At 36.9% G+C, this 21,000-nt stretch overlaps 2 protein-coding genes and 1 pseudogene across 2 annotated transcripts in view; 1 reads left to right on the top strand and 2 right to left on the bottom strand.

Annotated features, from left to right (window-relative positions):
* LOC107571957 (voltage-dependent L-type calcium channel subunit alpha-1F-like) overlaps positions 1-2,531 on the top strand; it is a 12,356-nt pseudogene extending 9,825 nt beyond the window's left edge.
* A 242-nt stretch (positions 2,532-2,773) lies between these two features.
* LOC107571958 (voltage-dependent L-type calcium channel subunit alpha-1F-like) lies at positions 2,774-7,277 on the bottom strand. The gene is made up of 4 exons (XM_016258349.1): positions 6,969-7,277; positions 6,767-6,879; positions 4,370-4,684; positions 2,774-3,180 (listed from the first exon to the last, which is right to left on the bottom strand). Exons 1-4 carry the CDS (start codon positions 6,988-6,990, stop codon positions 2,971-2,973), a joined length of 660 nt encoding a protein of 219 aa, XP_016113835.1. The 5' UTR covers positions 6,991-7,277; the 3' UTR covers positions 2,774-2,970.
* Positions 7,278-9,008: 1,731 nt separating this feature from the next.
* The window catches only part of LOC107571956 (rhamnose-binding lectin-like), a 16,850-nt gene continuing 4,858 nt past the window's right edge, over positions 9,009-21,000 (bottom strand). The window contains exons 2-14 of the mRNA XM_016258347.1: positions 19,028-19,060; positions 18,564-18,608; positions 18,349-18,478; positions 17,453-17,562; positions 17,333-17,377; positions 15,814-15,949; positions 15,610-15,725; positions 15,344-15,388; positions 15,136-15,177; positions 14,797-14,890; positions 14,653-14,674; positions 11,601-11,833; positions 9,009-9,243 (exon numbers count right to left, since the gene is read on the bottom strand). Of these exons, the coding sequence (XP_016113833.1) occupies positions 9,009-9,243; positions 11,601-11,833; positions 14,653-14,674; positions 14,797-14,890; positions 15,136-15,177; positions 15,344-15,388; positions 15,610-15,725; positions 15,814-15,949; positions 17,333-17,377; positions 17,453-17,562; positions 18,349-18,478; positions 18,564-18,608; positions 19,028-19,060 (1,286 nt within the window). The remainder of the gene's footprint in view (positions 9,244-11,600; positions 11,834-14,652; positions 14,675-14,796; positions 14,891-15,135; positions 15,178-15,343; positions 15,389-15,609; positions 15,726-15,813; positions 15,950-17,332; positions 17,378-17,452; positions 17,563-18,348; positions 18,479-18,563; positions 18,609-19,027; positions 19,061-21,000) is intronic.

Below are 21,000 nucleotides of genomic sequence, written 5' to 3'. Positions count from 1 at the left end.
TGGATAACTTTGAGTATCTGACCAGAGACTGGACTGTGCTGGGCACTCATCACCTCGATGAGTTTAAACGAGTCTGGTCAGATTACGACCCAGAGGCCACGTAAGTGAGAAGCAATATGCTCTGTGTCTGTTTTTATGAGAGCATAACCAAATACTAAATAATATAAATACTATTGAATGTTTTTGCATCAGGGGAAGGATTAAACATCTAGATGTAGTCACCATGTTGCACAGAATTCAGCCTCCGCTGGGCTTTGGGAAACTCTGTCCACATCGAGTAGCCTGTAGGGTAAGCGTGATTTGGATTTGTACAGTGACTGGCTGACAATGAAATAGGTGAAAAAACTGTACACTAGCATTTAAGAAGAGCTCAAGCTATACACTACTGTTCAAACATGTTTGAATAGCATTTATCTGAAATAAGCTTTTGTAACATTATAAATGTCTTTACTGTCACTTCCGATCAATTTAATGTTCTTGCTGGATGAAAGTATTAATAAAAGTATCAATATATCATAAAGACCTTCCAGAACACACTAACAGCTTCATTTCAACATGCTTCACACAGCAGTGTCCTTACAACCATTAATTACTACACCTTTGTTTCTCTCTTTCTCATTGGCAGAGACTGGTTGCTATGAATGTTCCTCTCCATCCTGATGGCACCGTGTCCTTTAATGCCACTCTGTTTGCTCTCGTCAGAACGTCACTCAAGATTAAAACAGACGGTTAAACTTCTATACACGCACACTGGCATATACACTGTTAAAGGGATAGTTCACCCAAAAATGAAAATTCTGTCATTAAGTATTCACCCTCATGTCGTTCCAAACCCGTAAGACCTTCGTTCATCTTCGAAACTCAAATTAAGATATTTTTGATGAAATCTGAGAGCTTCTACCATAATTTTACAAAGCTACAAGAATACTTTATTCAACAATTGTTCTCATCCGCTTCACCCTAGTGCCATTTTGGAGAGCATGCGTCGTGATACTCTCCAAAATGGTTGCTAGGGTGAAGCGGAGAAGAAGAATTGTTGAATAAATTTGTTATTTTTGTTTTCTTTGCACTCAAAAAGTATTCTCGTAGCTTTGTAAAATTATGGTTGAACCACTGATGTCACATGGACTATTTTAACAATGTCCTCCTTACTACGTTTATGTGCCTTGACCGTGGTAGTACCCTTGCTGTCTATGCAGGGTCAGAAAGCTCTCGGATTTCATCAAAAATATCTTAAGTTGTGTTCCGAAGATGAACAAAGGTCTTACAGGTTTCAAACAACATGAGGGTGAGTAATTAATGACAGAATTTTCATTTTTGGGTGAACTATCCCTCTGAACTACTGTATAACCACTCTGTTGTTTGCTTTTTATCACACACTACAGCAAAAAATGAAGCATTTATCTATCCTAAATACAGTTATACAGTACCTTTCCATTCAACACAGGCCCCATTGACCAGCAGAACGAGGAGCTGAGAGCTATCATTAAAAAGATCTGGAAACACACCAAACCCAAACTTCTAGAGGACGTTATACCTTTCCCTTCAGGTACAGTATGTTATGAGATCTTATCATAGGCTTTACGTGCTTGATATGGACTACCAACGACATGTACAACTTTACTCCTTCCTTTTTTTTTTGTCTTTTTTTTTTTTCCAAATGTATATCTGCATTTTAGGGAATGAGGTGACTGCAGGAAAGTTTTATGCCAGCTTCCTGATTTAGGACTACTTTAAAAAGTTTTGCAAACGAAAGGAGAAAGAGAGGAAGAAGAAAGGCAAGGACAAGTCAGCCTCTCTCCAGGTAAATAATTATGACAGTTGTCTTTGTGTGTTATCTTGCTTTTAAAATGACAATTTTTACATGTATTAGAATTATTATTATTTTAGATCAGAAACAATATATTTGAGAAAATATCAGTTAAGAGTGAAATAATTATGACATAAAAAGCTGAACTGGGCAGCATTAAGATTGTTATTTCTTATTTAAAGTGCACATTTTCTTTCTTCAATATAACTCAAGCTGGGCATGTTATGACGATGTGTATATCTAGATATTTAAATAATCATTTTACTAAGACATTATTGGGAGATATAGAGTGACAACCAATAATATGTATTTTATGCGAATAGTCATTTAGGCTGTTATAAAAATCTCTCTTATCTTTTTTGGCAATGCAAATATCAGCAACTGCACAGAGTTTCATGTTTTTTCCTCAAGTATGAGCTCCATATTCTCTCTATATCATACTATATGAGCCATTAAAGTCTGTGTCAAATATGATACAGTACAAAAACACACAACACATATTTAACTCTCATCTTGTGTGGTCCAGGCCAGGTTACGCACACTACAGGATCTGGCCCCAGAGATGCGTCTGGCTATTGCGATGGAGGATGAGGAAGGGCTGGAGGGGGAGATGATGGAAGAAGAGGAGTTCTTCAGGGTGAGAACACACAGCATCTAACATTGAAAATCCAGTGGGAATAGAACAAGCAGTGTGCTGTAAGATAACCAACAGAATGCTTAATGCTATACAAAAAAACTTATTTTGTAACTTATTTATATTGTGTATATTAAATGCAAAAAAGCATATCACTTTATTTTAGTGCCCTTGTTACGTACACTATGGGCCAAAAGTTTTTGAAAAAAGTAGTTCATGCACACCAATACTGTATTTATATGAGCAAAAATACAGTAATATTATTACAATTTACAGTTGTTTTCTAATTAAATATATATTAACCCTTTAAGCTCTAACTGAACTTCTATGCAAAGCAATAGGTGTAAGATCATTGCGTTAACCACAATTTCCTTATATCTACTGAAGGAATTGAATATAATTATTATTAACTCTGCCCAGCTGAACTGAATATGAAAAGTTGAATGTATTTGAGTTTGTGATGCAGAGAACATCACAATCACACTGACAATCTATGTTCTGCCCTCCCCAACAAACTGAAGCCCGTTTAGTATGATATAACACCGTTCATCTGATCAGCCAGATCCTCCTCAAAGCGTCCGATCGGTTGTCCTGCCCTTCCATGACTTAAAAGGTTAGTTGCAGCGCTCTCCATTTCATCAATAGTCAAGTGACAGGCATCTGCGATTTCCCGCTTTGCAAAGTCAACAAATTTGGGGTCTTTGGCATATAGACCCAAGCCTTCAGAGATCAGGATCTAAAACAAATACATACATACACACACACACACACACACAAGAACAATTTATTTAACTCTAAATCTAAAAAGAAAAGTTTGCATATGTGTTTTGAGTGTCATATTTGATACATCAGATTTTCATGGCTCATATAACAATGTTGTATAGTAAGAATATGAACCTCACACTTGAGGGATATGACACCTTTTTTTACTCCGAGCCCAAACGGAGTGAAAATATGCAATTTGGTGCAGAATTTCATAAATTAATGAGATTTTTATAACAGTACAGTAATGCATAAAAATCTACTTACATTAAATGCATATGAATATCAGGTGTCGCTCTATATTTCCCAATAATATGCATTAGAGGTGCTTAGGCTTATTATTAAAGCTCTGTAGTTTTTAATTGTGGAGGCAAAACATATAATGCAATGCAATACAACAATGACTGAGAGATGAACAAATAAACATCACTCAAAAGCCTGAAAGATCATATTTGTATAAAATACAGTGGGTACGGAAAGTATTCAGACCCCCTTAAATGATTTTAGCAAATGGCTGCAATATAACATAGAGTGAAAAATTTAAGTTAAATTTTTTTCCTCATTAATGTACACACAGCACCCCATATTGACAGAAAAGTGAAAAATTTAAGGGGGTCTGAATACTTTCCGTACCCACTGTATGTATATATAATCAAGTAGACCCAAGTTGCTTCAGTCCAGTAAGTGTTCATCTTGAAATATTACTAACAATATAAAGTTATTCTTATATTTACTTTATTAAAATCAGTAGATTTCGCAGCAAAGACACATGAACCACAACCTAAAGGGGGGAGATTTTACAATTATACTAAAAGGCCTTTTACTTAATAAAAAGTTATAAACTATCCATCAGACGACAGCAAAATGAAGTAGATTGTGTACAACAGGTCAAAGATCATGTTTATAATTTAGAGGCCCTAGGAATTAGTGTCAAATATGATACAATAGGCTTTATAGGGGTTAAGAAAAAAAAAAATTTAATCGCAGCCAAAAAAGCTACAGTAAAAGTCTATGCTTCACTGCTGCAAAACAAAATAAAGTCCGGCTTAAATTGTTTTTATAGCCACTGTAACTGCACTGAATGCATTGAAATGAAAACTATCCATATGACTTATTTTCAGGCAAAATGGTCATTTGATGCACCATTCAGAAAGCGCATTTACCGACTCCACGAGGCTGTCAGCGCTTCCCTTCTCTATGTATTGGCTGTGTTGGGACGGCACTCTGAGAGTGGTGTACGCTCGAGGCTGCTGGGCCACGCTTGCCATTCCACTGCCAATCCATCCGGGACGGGCCGATGCCGGCAGACTGGCACTGCCATTGGTGTCGCCCCACATTGCCTGAGTGCCCCCCACCTCGTTCACCAGAATATAAGGGGCGTAGAGGAGATGGCCCCGTCTGGCCTGGTTGTTCGCCCAAGAGGCCGAAGAAACCACAGATGAAATGCTGCTCCGCCGAGAGTCGTAGCTGTTGTTTGTCTGTTGGAGCAGGTACATAAATCATTGAACTTTTTGTTTATATAAATTGTGTTTATAGTAACCCTAGTAAAAAAAAAACTATGCTATAATTTATTTAAAACTGCAGTCCGTAACTTTTGGTGCTCTAGTGGTTAATAAACAGAACTGCGTGCGTCTTGCGGAAGAACATTGTAGCCGGAGCTATTTCTCTCTGTTTATGTCTATGATGAATCACGCAGGTACTGGGCTACTCCGCAGCGGTACCTACCCGAACCAGTCTAAATAGTCCGAATATAAACACTTATTATAGGTGTACCATAGTGATTCAGGACAAGCCAAAAACACGCTTTGGAAAATGGATTCATGGTGTACTCGCTTATTATATACATTTTGTTAATTTTGAACACAAAAAAGTTGACATTTATACATCATCCGAATTGTTAGGATAGGACAATATTTGGCCAGAGATACAACTATTTGAAAATCTGGAATCTGAGGGTGCAAAAAAATCTAAATATTGAGAAAATTGCCTTTTAAATTCGTCCAAATTAAGTTCTTAGCAATGCATATTACTAATCAAAAATTAAGTTTTGATATATTTACGGTAGGAAATTTACAAAATATCTTCATGGAACATGATCTTTACTTAATGTCCTAATGATTTTTGGCATAAAAGAAAAATCTATAATTTTGACTCATACAATGTACTTTTGGATATAGCTACAAATATACCCCAGCGACTTAAGTTTTGTGCTCCAGGGTCACATATCACTTAAGACTTACTGATATAAAAACCTAATTGAACTTTATTTGGAGTATTTCTTTATTGCACAATGCACATTTCTTAATATGAAGCCTAAAATGTCTTTTAATGTCACTATTGATGAGGATTGTATGATCTTTGAATAATATTGATCTTTAAATGTGAGATATTTAGAGTGTACCTGAAGTATACTTGCAATAATTCCACTTTTAAATTAAATATATTTTAGTACATCTTTAGTTGGACTTCAGAGAATTATAATGACTTATACTGTCTTTTTACGCGTTGCATCGCGCCGTGTAAACATAAAACCATGTCTGCATTTGTGATCGGAGAAATGACAAACAACAAGCGCTACTCTACACTGTCACTGACGATTCAAACGAGAGTTTTGAGCAAATTCTTTATATATATGTTCCAGAACAGTTCACCCCAAATATTCAGATGTGTGCAGTGCATTTTATGGCACTGTTTCCTGATCCTGGTAGAGTAGACTACAATGCTGGCTGTTCTGACTCACAGACTGTAAGTGCGGTTTTAGCGCTACTCTACACTGCTCAAAACTCTCGTTTGAATCGTCAGTGACAAATTCTTTATATATAAAAACCGCACTTACAGTCTGAGAGTCAGAACAGCCGGCATTGTAGTCTACTCTACCAGGATCAGGAAACAGTCCTCCATAAAATGCACTGCACACATCTGAATATTTGGGTTGAACTGTTCTGGAACAGTGTTGTAAATACAACTTAACCACTGATTTCTAGTCGTGTCCTCTTTTGGAAGACCAAACAAAGTAGTTTCGCTTTCACAACGAAGCACACAGCACCTTCACGACATGGCGGCGGCAACAACAATACTACAGCGAGAATAAAAGTTACGCCTTCTTTCTTTGCGTGAACATTTGGGTGGCGTTATGCAAATCTTCCCACATAGTGACGTAGATATGTGGGAGCGTGTTAGAACGAGCCGTTTTAGGTAGGCGTGGTTGACTTAACTTTTATAAAGAATATCTCTTTGGATTTGAGACTTTAGTCTTTGCAACTTTACAGATCTTCTTTATGCACCAAGAGCTTGTAACACTCCAAAGAGAAAGGAAAAATTGAAATCGCATCATATGACCCCTTTAAATCCACTTATTCATTCTGAAATATCAATGTTATTTTTTACTGTTCATTCAAATCAGCAAAGATTACCCTGTAAAAAGTTGTATTTTTAAAATTATTTTTTAATCATTGTTTACAATTATATTCAATGTCCTTCTGCTTCCTGAAGTTAATGGATAATCCACCAGGAGACAGAAGACATGTCGATTATCTACAAATGATGTTGGGGATTTGTACCTGTGCTTGTGCCCTGCAGCGTGGGGAGTTTTGATGGTAAGTGCCTGGAATGGGCAGATCCTCATTACTGGTCTGCTTTCTCAAACACTGGATGTTAAAGTTGGGCTTTCGGCCTGTCAGATACAGGAAAAAACAAACAATGTGAGCTGAACATGTTGCAGCTGAACACAGTGCAGAAATATAATACTGTAGTTGGTTTTACCTAAGGGAGTCGGGGGAAGCATGCGTCGCCTTGCAGAGAACCATTGCCATTGTATTCATTACCATTGTATCCATTACCACTGTATCCATTGCTGCTGTAGCCGTTGCTGGAATAATGGTTGCCTGGATAACCAGTCCCATTGGTAACATTGGCATTATAGCCAATTCCAGGGTAGACATGACCTTGGTAGCCACCAGCATCTTGGATGTTGCCTTGGTAAGTGGTGTTGTTAATGTTATTGGGCTGAACTGGCGCCACACTTTCACTGCTCCCATTAAGTGCTGGTGTTTGTGCTGGAGGAACCTCAGGAAACCATGGTCTGTTCAAACATCAAAACAAACAAAAGACACATACATTCATTTGTGAGCAAAGTTTGTAAAATATGAGAAGGTCCCTTCTGTTTGAGTCATATGAATGTCCCAATATACTCACAGGGAAGTTCTTTTTTGTTCTTCGTTTAGGGTAATGAGACAATTGAAATACCTTTGCAGTGGTTTTACTGTTAGCAAACATCCTGACACTGTCCACATTTGTTGAGAGCAGCGTTTAGATGAATATGTAAATATGTGTTGCGCGCTTTCCTCTCAATAACAATACAAACACACAACAAAATGACAGCAGTGAGAAAACAGCAGTTAAGAAAGCATCTGATCATAGTGATGTGAATGTTTGCACAGGCTCTGCAATTTGGAACTCCAGTTAAGTTACATCATGTTAATTTATATAGAACTTATATGGAAGATTGCTTTAAAGCAAGCAGCTTTACAGTATTAAACATGATAAAACAGTGTCAGTGTTGTTTTCAATTAGAATTTTTCTATTATAAAGCAGCTCTTGGATGCGTTCCTGTTTTAACATGCATCTAACCTCGACGGACTGGACTGAACATAAGAAATTAACCAATGAAGATTTCCATGTTAAAGATGGCGGAGCTTCAGAGCCACACCCACGTGTTACATAATCACCACTAACCAATGGTAGTTTGAGGGTGTTTACCAGCCAGAGCAAACTTTTCTAGAAAGTTCACTTTGACAAGCTGTTTTGAACTCCCGAAACAAACTCCTAATGAACTTCATTTTGGCCCTATTTTGTTTGAAATGACATCACACCAGTTTGTTCCTTGTTGTAATTTATAGAAAAAAATGTTTTCTAATAAAAAAATCTGCTTTGGCAAACCGTTTCAAAACTCTCAAAACAAACTCCGTTTTGGTCGGATTTAGTTTGAAATGACAACATTCTTTGATTTTGCTTGAAGTATATCAGTGCCTTGACAGCATAGATGTAAGGAGACCTATATTACCCACATATATACCACCGCTCCAGACATGTCGACATGTCCGCCAACTTGGAACGGTTAATGTGTCGTCACTCACAGTGAAAATCAATTGCTGCATCTCAATTCGCATACTATCCATCCAAAATAATATTTGAAATTAGAATTAGCGTGTTGCAAATCGTAGTATGTTGAAATGAATATCCCAAAGGTACTCGGATGGTTTACGGTAGAAAATTTCCAGTGCACTCTCTAACAGCTAATATTGCCCACAACGCATTGCTTGTTGGACGAATGACTCGATTAGAAGTAAAAAAAAAAAAAAAAGTGTAAAAAAGAACTACAAACATGGTGGATATGCAAGAACGATGGACAGGTAGAGAAAGGGTAGAGTCTGATGAAAAAATATGTATTTAATGTTATCCACGTTACATTTTATCTGTAACAACAATGTGACAAGCTATCACAGGTGACAATGTGTTGGTTTGTGTTTTTATATGTATTTGTATGTAACGTCTTTGTCTTGTTCTGTTAGTTTAGCAAAATCATCTGCTGAAGTCTATTGCATATACAGATATTTATTATACATGCATATAACTATGGTTGTAGACACAGTCAACTTGCTCTCGAGTGTTCACGGACCGGCTTTGACTATTCCAATGTGGCGGACAAATTCTGTACAAAGGCCCATAGAAAAAGCCGCTAATGATGCATCTACGTATACATATCAATGCATGACAGTGCTTGTTTTGGTGCATTATGGGTAGTCAAACATGTTGTACTCGCCTATCATTTGAGACAGCATTCTGAGGCTCCCCCTGGCTGACACTGCCTTGCTCTGTAGGATATGTCATCTCTGTGACTCCTCCTCCTGTCACCACTCCTCCTGTTACTACTCCTCCATGTCCTCCTGGAGTGATGACCCCTCCTGTGGTTTCATTTTGCAATCCTCCATCCGGGGATGGGGAAGGAATATAGTCACAAGCTCTGGTTGTGTCAGCCCTGAATATAAAAAATACATTAAGATGATATACAAAAAATCCTAGACATCTTGAGGTTGTTCTATCAACTTGTGGACTTTCCTTGACGTTCTTCAAATGCCTTTTGAAAAGTATGAGTTGACAAACAACTGAGAGAACATTCCTGTCACCTGCATTTCTTCATGCTAACTGCAATAAGCCAAGGCTGCAACAGCTGATAATGCTCCACAATGATAGTGTACTTTCCAGGTGTTTAAAAGTACTGCAAGTCAAAGTTTCCTTATAAGACAAGATGCAAAAAAACTGACCGTAAATGTTACAGTGTACCACCTAAAAGCCTATTCACACGGAGCATTAATTTTCACCCCATATTTTAATTTTTTTTTAATTGAAACATGTTTCCATGGCACACTAGCAGGTGCAGACTTAGTGATTTGGGGGTGAGTGGATTCTAACTTAAGCACTTCTGGTCATTGCGTTCAAGAAATTAAAAGATATGTCTGTGATTGGCTACATTGTTCAACGCTGCAAATATGTTTCTGCAATATCAGATGGGGCCACTTGATTCCCCGGGGCCCTAAGCGGCCGCTTACCTCACTTATTGGTTAAGTCCGCCCCTGCACACTATAGATTCAGACCTCAGACTCTGTATTAAAGGGAACATAAAAAAGCCACTGGCTGTCAGCAAAGTTAAAAAAAGACAAATTATTGACAAATTTAGTGTGTTTTGCTTCCGTTATGCCATCCTACGAGAATGAAGACATCAATTTTATTGTCACTTCGCTGCTTTGCTCTTGGTGTGAATAGGCCTTAAAGGGACAGTTCACCTATAAATGAAAGTTCTGTCACCATTTACTAATACCTAATGACATTCCAAAATTTTTTCATATGATTTACACTTTCAAAAGTTTGGGGTCGGAAAGACTTTTTAAATTTAGTTTTTGAGAGAAACCTAATTTATTTGATCAAAAATAAAAAAAACTATAATATTGTATAATATACATATATTTTTTAATTCTATTAAAACATGTAATTCATTCATGTGAAGCAAAGCTGAATTTTCAGCATCATTACTCCTGTCTTCTGTATCACATTATCCTTTAGAAATCATTCTAACATGCTGATTTGCTGCTCAAGAAACATTTCTTATTCAGGGTATGTGCAGGATTTTTAAGCTCAGATTTAAGACCTGCACAAATAAAATGAATACCATATTAATTTAAACAATTATTATCTATCAAATGACACAAACAGTGCACAAAGCAGTGCCTGACTTTGAAACATGCAGCGCTCGTGTTTATTTAATGAAATCATAGCCTTTTGAAGTTCAATCGTCACATTCATCCATATCACAATTCTTGTCGCTCCGTCCCCAAATTTAAGACCTCTTGACATCATAATTAAGACTTTCTTGTACCATTTAAGACTTATGGCCTTAAATGTAATTCAACAAATTTTTAAGACTAAGACTTTTAAAGGACCTGCAGAAACCCTGTTATTATTAATTATTAAACAGTTGTGCTGTATTAAAAAAATTAAATAAAAGAATTAAATAAAAACAAACATTTTGGGAAAGAAGATATTTTGAAAAAAGTCTTGTGTAGAAGGTAACATGCTGGTTTGGATGAACATGAAGGCGAGTACTGAGTACAGTATTTTGTTTTTTGGGTGAACTATCACTTTAAGTTTGTGATACCAGTGCCAGGGTTTTCAACCAAGGGTCCCTGTAAAGTACTGCAGGGGGGTCATGCGTTTTAAACTATTAACTAATTTGTAAATAATGATAATGATTATAATGCAGTGATGTTAGTTAATGGTCTTGATGAAAGTTACTAGAAATTGTTACTGAGAAAATTCAGATAGTTAAACTGGTGACCCTGGGGTTGGCTGAGAGGTTCCTGAGTGTGTGAAGGTTGAAAACCCCTGCCATGCTCCCATTTTAGAGTACATGGCATCTACATAGCATGTCTCTCAAGCTTGGCAAGCATCGCAACTCCCCAGAATTCAAAATGCTTAGCATTTGTTCATGTTAAACTGCAGTGAAAATCTTTCTGGAGTGCCTCAAAGCTGTAAAGTGATTTGTTAACGGACAGTTATCAAATTACAGACTAATTACATGAGATAAAAACACGGTTAGGTTTTGTCTTGAACTAAAATCTGACCAAATAATACATCCTTCAGTCAAAATCGCTCAAACAGCTTCAGACCTCGAGACTCTGAGCAAATCAAGCCATTAGTGTTAAATTCTCTAATTCTGCATTAGCCTCTGTTTATGCAGGAATATTTCTACCCTTTTGCATCTTATCTTTGTGTGCTCCTTGCCTTTGGTTGTTATTCAGTATCCACAATGGGGCAAGTTTGCTGTGACTGGAGGCCCACCTGCTGGGCAGGGGAGACAACCTCTGAGGCTGTTCACTTATCACTGTGTTTTCGGACAGGGCAGAGGCCGGGCGGGAGTCCACCAGGGCCTCCTCCAGCATAAAGCTCCCACTGGGTACTCTAGGAGGAAGCTCAATGCTCACGGTGGTCTCGTCCAGATGGGGCGGCATGGGGGCGCTTCTGGGAGTGGACATGGTCGGTGTGGGAGGAGCATCACTGAAGACGCTGTCACTCTGCCATCAAGGGAAACATAATTAAAGACAAATGTCACCTGGTTACACTTTAATTAAAAGTGTGATTTTTACGGTAAAACTATACAATTAAGTACTACATAATACTAACTAACACCATGTACTTACTATAGGGTTAGGACAACTGTTTAGTTTAGGGTTAGTTGCATGTAATTATGCACAATTTACTGTTAATACAGTGTAAGTAAGTGCACTACTTGTCAAAAGTTTGGAATAAGATCTTCTCACCAAGGCTACATTTATTTGGTCAAAAATAAGTAAAAACAGTAATACTGTGAAATATTATTACAATTTAAATTAGTTTCCATTTTACTGTATTTTAAAATATAATTTATTCCTTGAAGCTGAATTTCAGCATCATTACTTCAGTTTTCAGTGTCACGTGATCATTCAGAAATCATTATAAGATGCCGATTTGGTGCTCAAGAAACATTTCTTATCAACATTTAAAACCATTTTTGCTGCTTAATATTACTCAATTTAATATTAAATTGATCAAAAGTGACAGTAAATACACTTATAATGTTAAAAATATTCTATTTCAAATAAATACTGTTCATTTGAACTTTCTATTCATCAGAGAATCCTAAAAACAGCAAAAATGGTTTCGATTTCTTGAGCAGCAAATCACTTTATTGGAATGATTTCTGAAGGATCATGTGACACTGAAGACTGGAGTAATGATGCTGAAAATTTAGCTTTGCTTCATAGGAATAAATGAATATATATTCCAATTAATATCTTTTTTTATATTCCTTTATTTATATTCCTAAATTAACATATATTCCTATTAGTTCACCCAAAGATGAAAATTCTGTGATTAATTACTCACCCTCATGTCGTTCCAAACCCGTAAGACCTTCGTTCATCTTCGGAACACAAATTAAGATATTTTTGATTAAATGGACAATAACGCAACTGACACGTTCAAGGCCCAGAAAGGTAAGGACTTAAATACAGTTAAAATAAACATTGCGACATGCTAAATCGTAATTTTATGAAGCTACGAGAATACTTTGTGTGCAAAGAAAACTAAAAATATCTTTTATTAAGAAAATTGTTGAATAAAGCCATTATTTTTGTGTTCTTTGCACACAAAAAGTATTATTTTAATAAAATTACGGTTAAACCACTGATGTCACGTGGACTTTAATGATGTCCTTACTACCTTTCTAGGTCTTGAACGTGATAGTTACGTTACTGTGTATGCAGGGTCAGAAAGCTCTCGGATTTCATCAAAAATATCTTAATTTGTGTTCCGAAGATGAACGGAGGTCTTACGGGTTTGAAACAACATTTTCATTGCGACATGCTAAATCGTAATTTTATGAAGCTACGAGAATACTTTGTGTGCAAAGAAAACTAAAAATATCTTTTATTAAGAAAATTGTTGAATAAAGCCATTATTTTTGTGTTCTTTGCACACAAAAAGTATTTTAATAAAATTACGGTTAAACCACTGATGTCACGTGGACTTTAATGATGTCCTTACTACCTTTCTAGGTCTTGAACGTGATAGTTACGTTACTGTGTATGCAGGGTCAGAAAGCGCTCGGATTTCATCAAAAATATCTTAATTTGTGTTCCGAAGATGAACGGAGGTCTTACGGGTTTGAAACAACATTTTTCGTTTTTGGCTGAACTAACCCTTTAAGCAAACCACAGGATTAGCCTACTCGATGATTAGTAGAGTCCCGAAGCAGCATCTGAAAAGATTCAAAGACTATGCACATTTATGTTGAAAGTATTTGTGCTTGTGGAAGTCTTCATTTTTCATAAGATCAATTAGCCATAATAAAGAGCCAATAACTTTCTAATGACTAGATCACACAAACCTACTGGGGATTACCATTTATATGACTCTGTAAATTTAGTCTTTTTTTTTTTTTTTATAGAAAGTTTGGCATTTCATATAAATGATTTGTTGACTTTGCAAAATGGGAAATTGCAGATAATTTGCTAAGATCTCAGACCAAGACGGCTTTGGATAAAAAACTGCTTAATATTTTCCTTGGAATTTTTATGATCACAAGTTGTAAACATTGCCTAACATGCTTATTTCACAAACCTACTGGGGATTACCATTTATATGACTCTGTAAATTTAGTCTTTTTTTTTTTAATAGAAAGTTTGGCATTTCATATAAATGATTTGTGTTGACTTTGCAAAATGGGAAATTGCAGATAATTTGCTAAGATCTCAGACCAAGACGGCTTTGGATAAAAAACTGCTTAATATTTTCCTTGGAATTTTTATGATCACAAGTTGTAAACATTGCCTAACATGCTTATTTCTTATTAACCCTCTGGGGTCCGAGGGTGTTTTGGGCCCTGGAGAAGTTTTGACAGGTCCTGACATTTGTGCTTTTTTCAGTTGCTAATAAACATTTTAATGGCTAAGTTTAGTAGCACCATAATCAGCACAAACTGGGCTACAATTATATGCGAGCAGCATGTATGCATGTGATTGTGTTTTTGAGAAAACGTTTATGCGTGCTTAGTGAAAAACTAAAATTTTAAAGTCACTGAAATAAGGCCATAAAACACATACAGAACATTTATTCACAAGACTATTGAGAACTGGATCTTGAAGTCTAGAGTTTTTGCTTCAGAATGATGTGAAAATCATCTTGTTTACTCCCTCACAGAAAACAATATATCGATTTAAATTTAAGACACATTCGGTGTAGAAAAGGAATATGCGAGGGGGCGTGAATTTGTCATGGAAAATTAATGTTAGACTGACTGTACCCCGTGTGCTCATATTTAGTATTGGGTTATATTTAATGGCATTTGTTTTACTTTGTCAATTTTTCTTTCGCACCTACAGCAACAACAACAAAATAAATAAAAACCTCAAATGCCAATTTTGGGCATTTAGGAACTGCAAATCCAGCAAATCAGCTTGAATGTTGAATACTTGTGGAGAGCGTACAAAACACTCACACATTAGTAGCTATTGCCTGGGAGTTTGAGGCGTAGCAGTCAGTTTTAGCAAGCTGAGAAGCAGGTCGGCCAGTAGAGCACGTGCTGCTGTCAGCATTTATCTGAAATTTTCACATCCTGTACCTCAATTGTGACATTCAAAAAAAAAAAATAGGCCTAAACTTTTTTTTTTTTAAAAAAAAAAAAAATAAAAAAAAAAAAATAAAAACACACCTCAGCTTAATAATAAAATGTAAAATTTCTCGGATGAAAAAAAACAAGTAGTGATACATTATGATTTGTGGCAGTCCGCTCTTAAAATTGCTATAAACACACTAATACTACTTTCTCAAAGAAAAATACCGTAGTTAGCGCTGTGAATGTGTATGACAGTCCCATGATCTTTTAAAAAAAAAAAAAAAACACCTCAGCTTAATAATAAAATGTAAAATTTCTCGGATGAAAACAACAAGTAGTGATACATTATGATTTGTGGCAGTCCGCTCTTAAAATTGCTATAAACACACTAATACTACTTTCTCAAAAAAAAAAAAAGCATAATACACACCACATATCAGGGTATTATTCACATGTTCACAGATCACACTTGAACCTACAGAAAACGGAGGATGCAAGAGCAGTTTAGTAAAGTGAACACTAATATTTCAAATATTGATAACGCCTTTGAAAAGCAAGTCTGGGTCTTGACTGGTAAATGGGAGACAATAATTCTGAACTCAGATGTGCTGTACTAAATAAGGCTGGCATTTTAAATCCCCTAAACACTAGTTGAACAGAAATGGAGAGGGAGTAAAGAGGTTAACGGATACTCACGGACTGCAGGTTGGACACAAAAATAGGAGATTGCGAGGTACTTGTATATGCCAACGCAGGGATCAGTAAAGACTGTATGTGTCGCAAACACCTCACAACTTTCCAGTCCATTGCAGCTTTACATGTCAAAAAAAGGAGAGGTTTACATTAATCATTACTAAAGACAGTGAGGTACAGTAGAAGTTGCATACAGCATCCATCTACCTTTTGGACACAGGAGCCAGTGCATTGGGTGAATAGCAGTTGGTGTTTTGGAGCGGTTCAGATGGACGTCCTTCAGAGCAGGTGATTTTATCTGTACGTCCATAGTTTGCAGCATTTATCTGTATCTTACCATTTTCTACAAGGAGATTTAAAAAAAATGGCATTCAAGCATTGCTTATCTTTGTGATCTATTGATACTGTAGTTTTCACGTGATGTCACACCCTTATAGGAATGCCCACCTGGAGGGCAAAACCAGGCATTGCTCCACTGACCGCCAGTTATTTTTACACAGCTTGCATTAAGTAGTAAAACGCTGATATTAAAAGGCGAAATTCAGTACACACCTTACTGATGCATACTTTGTGATGAGCCCCAGAGACAGATCCCTTCCAAAGACCTTGTCACCTAGACGGCCACCGGGACAAGACCACGGGAACCAGAGGAGTCCTCTGCACAATCTGACTTCGTTGCAGCCTAGAATTAAACTGCTGGTTTCGCCTGGCCAGAGGAAAACCGCACACTATTTCCCCATTTAATTCTGTAAAGCTTATTTGACACAATCTTCTTTGTAAAAAGCACTATATGAGAAACAAGAGACCAAAAAATGTAGATGAGCTGAAGGCCACTGTCAAAGAAACCTGGGCTTCCATACCACCTCAGCAGTGCCACAAACTGATCACCTCCATGCCACGCTGAATTGAGGCAGTAATTAAAGCAAAAGGAGCCCCTACCCAGTATTGAGTACATGTACAGTAAATGAACATACTTTCCAGAAGGCCAACAATTTTTTTTTTTATTGGTCTTCTGAAGTATTCTAATTAGTTGAGATAGTGAATTGGTGGGTTTTTGTTAAATCTGAGCCAAAATCACCACAATTAAAAGAACCAAAGACTTAAACTACTTCAGTCTGTGTGCATTGAATTTATTTAATACACGAGTTTCACAATTTGAGTTGAATTACTGAAATAAATGAACTTTTCCATGACATTCTAATTTATTAAGATGCACCTGTAAATAATGGTGACTTTACTTTAATTTTTACAGGCAAGCAGATGAACCCAGAATATAAACATAATGCGCAAAGTTACACATTAAACTGTTTCCATTAGAAAACCATTATAAAAGAAAACACGGAACCATTTAGCGCATTACGTTCATATTCCAGGCTCATCTGCTTGCCTATATAAAAGTAAGCATAATCAATAAGGTGTGTACTGAATTTTAAATACATTAAAGCACTTTAAGTGTTTTTCCACAATGTTTTGTCGCACTGTTTAGTGACTGAAATATATAGCGGCGGGTGCATTTAATATGGATTGCAAATGGCCAAAACTTGCATTATGTTCACATATCTTGGTTTTATTCTTTTGAGAGGTGATCTAAATATTTGCGGCTTGGAAAGAGATGGACAATTGACAGGCTTGTGCTGCAGTTCTATGGATGTTTCGCCCTCCAAGTCTTCAAGCCAAGTCACATGCCTGAAAGCTATGAATTGAAAGTTGGAGTAAAATTGCTTACCACATTTCAAGTAACTGTATCCACCATGACAAGTCACACTTGTTTCTGGAAGAAGGTGATAGTTACAAACGTGCACCGAAAAGGACATGAACCGGAAAATAAAAAAATAAAAATCCTCACCGGCTGGGATGCAAATGTAGATGGTAGTGTAGTACTTGTAGGTGCCATAGCATGGATCTTGTGGTGCAAGTCCTTGAGTGTTTAACTCACACTCTCTCTGTCCATTACATCTGTTTAACGATAAAGACACATTGCTAACTGGATGTTTGGAAACATTAGTCAACATAGCCATCAACGTGACCACACTTCATTTTTTGAAAAGCTTAGTTAAGTACCTTTATTAAGTCAAGTACCACTATTAAGATGCTACAGGAATCTCTACACTACTGTTGTTTATCATGGTTTCCAACAACTACAGTAGGAAAGATTCCCCAAAGTAAAGATATGAGCTGCACCTGAAACTGCATTCTGTCTAGTCAGTACAATATTTGCTTTGAAACTTGCTTCACGACTGTTACAGTACATTCCATGTAGAATGAATATTTGGAGTATAAATAAAATTCATCTGAATACATCTGTCATGTTGTTACTCTGACGTGACCTGCCGGTGTAGTGCCGAAATTTGCACCCTGCCAGATTATGCACCCCCTAGTATTGGTAGGTTTAGGGTTAGGTGTGGGAGAGGGGTTAGGATTAGGGGTGGGGTTGGGATTAGGCAATCAGGTAGCGACTTCAACGAGGGGGTGCATAATTCGGCACAACACCGGCAACAGTTGCGTCACTACCATTAAAGTGTCTATCAGATGCACACTTAATCTCAGCAGAAATAATAGGTCATCCAGGTACTTTTCAAAAAGTTTTTTTTTGTAAAATACTATAAACTCAGACACTATTTTCCATGTACTGTTTTTCGCCTGCTTTATAGTGGAAGTAGGCATATTGGAATGCTGCGATGGTGTCAGTTTTTAAAAGAAAACTTTAGCGCAAACACAGCCCGTAGTGAAAAAGACTGCTACCGTTTAGAGACCGCAGGGATATCTATTGAACACTGAACATTAGCCATTTCACTTTGGGGTCGTCCAACGCTGCAGATTTGGCTGCTTGTGCGGCCACAGGTTGCTGACTGCACATGGATCACCCCAGAGTCTGAATAAAAGAAAAGCATAATTTCATCATGGACTACTTTGCATACAATACAATAAATAAATCATGTGACAACACAACAGCTTACCACAACTGAGATGCTGGACAAAGCCATCACATGTAATTACAGTCTCTGAAAAGATAAGATTCCAGCTACAAGGTTTCATTTGTCTTTAGTTAACAAGGTGAGCGTGAGCAAAAGTCATCAAACTTCAAGCAGAACTGAAGGTGTGTTTGTATGTATGGAGTTACCTCATGGCAATTTAAGCTTTATGACATCACATAACATTATTAAAGTGGGAGGATCTAAAAGATGCTGAGGACGCTAAACTCCAACCCTTAGTTTACGCTTTTATATGTAGTTTAAGTCTTAAAGACAGATTTGATTTATTTATAATTAAAAACAGAGAATCTATTACGTCTCTGCTGCAAAAAAAACACAGGTAGGCTATACAAAATATGAAGCAACTTAATATTAAACTGGACTAAACAATTACATTAACTGTGGTGTAACTGCTCATTTGTGATGTGGTTAATAGACTGATGAAGTACCTGCAGATATCAGTAACCTGGAGTTTAGAAGCACTGTAAACGAGAAAAAGAAAAATCACTAAATGACAGAATATCACATTTATTATTATATGCCCCTTAAACATTTTACAGGGAGAACTTACATTTTTCAGAAGTTCCAAAATGTTTACTTATTTTTTTTTTTTAATCTTGTCCGATTTTCTGTTATTAGGTAGGCTACATAAACTATGGTGTATTTATGTGGAAAACATTGGTAGGTTCTGACTGACATTAAACTCGAAAAAATCGAAACGCTCGGAATCTAATGTTAGTGGAAACAGTAGTGAGGAAGTCTTGGCTGCAATACGCGAGCTGGCTTTAAAGGGGTCATATGATGCTGCTAAAAAGAAAATTATTTTGTGTATTTGGTGTAATGAAATGTGTTTATGCGGTTTAAAGTAAAAAAAAAACAAAAAAAAACATAATTTTCCACATACTGTACATTGTTTCTCCTCTATGCTCCGCCTTTCTGAAACGTGTCGATTTTTACAAAGCTCATCGGTCTGAAAAGCGAGGTGTGCTGTGATTGGCCAGCTATCCAGTGCATTGTGATTGGCCGAATACCTCAAGTGTGAGATGGAAATGTTACGCCCCTCACCATACTGTGATGATGCCCTGTCTGGCCGGAGCGACGAGACAAAAACATTAAAACCCATTATAAACGAGGCATTTGTTGCATCCAGTGTGGACATAATTACTGATTATAAATGACTTATACTGTCTTTTTATGCCTTGCGTTGCATCGCACCGCGTAAACATTAAACCCTGTCTGCATTCTCTCGCGGACTGTCTGTCCCTCTCGTGCACATTTTCGGTCTCTCTCGCGCATCTCGCTCTCTCTCAGACACACTCGGCTTCTCTCGCGAACTGTCGCTCTCTCCGCGTTCGCTTCACTTTTGTCCAGCCCGGCACCTCATAGGTGAAAGCCGATCCGGCGATCCACAGCATATATACACATCCAAATACATCCAAGTTGATGTATTTCCTCAGGCACCAAGAGCTTGTAACACTCCAAAGAGAAAGGAAAACTTGAATATCGCATCATATGACCCCTTTAAATCATGACAAGACTTTTTTTGTCCATGACAAGGATTTCCGCAATCGAAACTACCACCGAAGCAACCTCAAGAGTCTGAGGAGGGCGAGAGAGCAAGCTCCCGCAGCTCTTTTGCTTTGATTGATGGGAAGCAAGTCTTCTATTCGGAGGTTACCTAAGCTAAGTTACTGACTGCACTGGCTACCTTTCTCATGCAATCTTCTAAAACGCGTAAAACGGTTAACAACACTATCTGCATAAAAACTCTTAAGTTGTGTGTAACATGGAAGTTACCCAGATAGCACACGCACGTCTGCAAGATTTGGGGTCAGTACATTTCTTCTTTTTTTTTTTATAAAGACACTTTTAGAATACTTTTATTCAGCAAGGATGTGTTAAATGGATAAAAAGTGATATTGTTAGAAAAGATTTCTATTTTGAATAAATTCTGTTCTTTTTAACTTTTTATTTTGTTTATGGAACACAGATTGCAAAAAAAATATTAAGCAGCACAAGAGTTTCAACACTGATAAATCAGAATAAGAATGATTTCTGAAGAATCATGTGACACTGAGGACTGGAGTAATGATGCTGAAAACTCAGCTCTGCGTCACAGAAATAAATTATATTTTAAAGTATACTAAGATAGGAAACCAATATTAGAAACTGCAATCATATTTAACAATTAGCTTTTTTCTGTATTTTTGATAAAATAAATGCAACATTGAGCATAAGAGACTCCATTTAAAAAAAAAAAAAACATTACAAATCTAAAAGATATACCTCTGTGTCAGATCAGATTAAAGTTATATATATATATATATATATATATATATGGCAGTGGCAGCAGATATGCGCTCAAATTTCTATTTTGAGGCTGTATTACGTAGATTCTGGCACCCAGCATCACAACAAGATG

Source organism: Sinocyclocheilus grahami, unplaced genomic scaffold (assembly GCF_001515645.1).
Source record: "Sinocyclocheilus grahami isolate Dianchi unplaced genomic scaffold, SAMN03320097.WGS_v1.1 scaffold1674.1, whole genome shotgun sequence".
NCBI classification, from domain to species: domain Eukaryota; kingdom Metazoa; phylum Chordata; class Actinopteri; order Cypriniformes; family Cyprinidae; genus Sinocyclocheilus; species Sinocyclocheilus grahami.
The sequence above is the reverse complement of the archived record's forward strand: the minus strand, read 5'-3'. Positions and strand labels throughout refer to the sequence as shown.

Excerpts from the sequence above, each read along its gene's own strand:
- LOC107571958 (XM_016258349.1), bottom strand. The coding sequence starts at position 6,990 with ATGCTTCCCCCGACTCCCTTAG. Across the intron at positions 6,880-6,968 it reads GCTTCCCCCGACTCCCTTAG|GCCGAAAGCCCAACTTTAAC; the intron begins GTAAAACCAACT and ends TGTATCTGACAG. Across the intron at positions 3,181-4,369 it reads CTGACAGCCTCGTGGAGTCG|ATCCTGATCTCTGAAGGCTT; the intron begins GTAAATGCGCTT and ends TATTTGTTTTAG.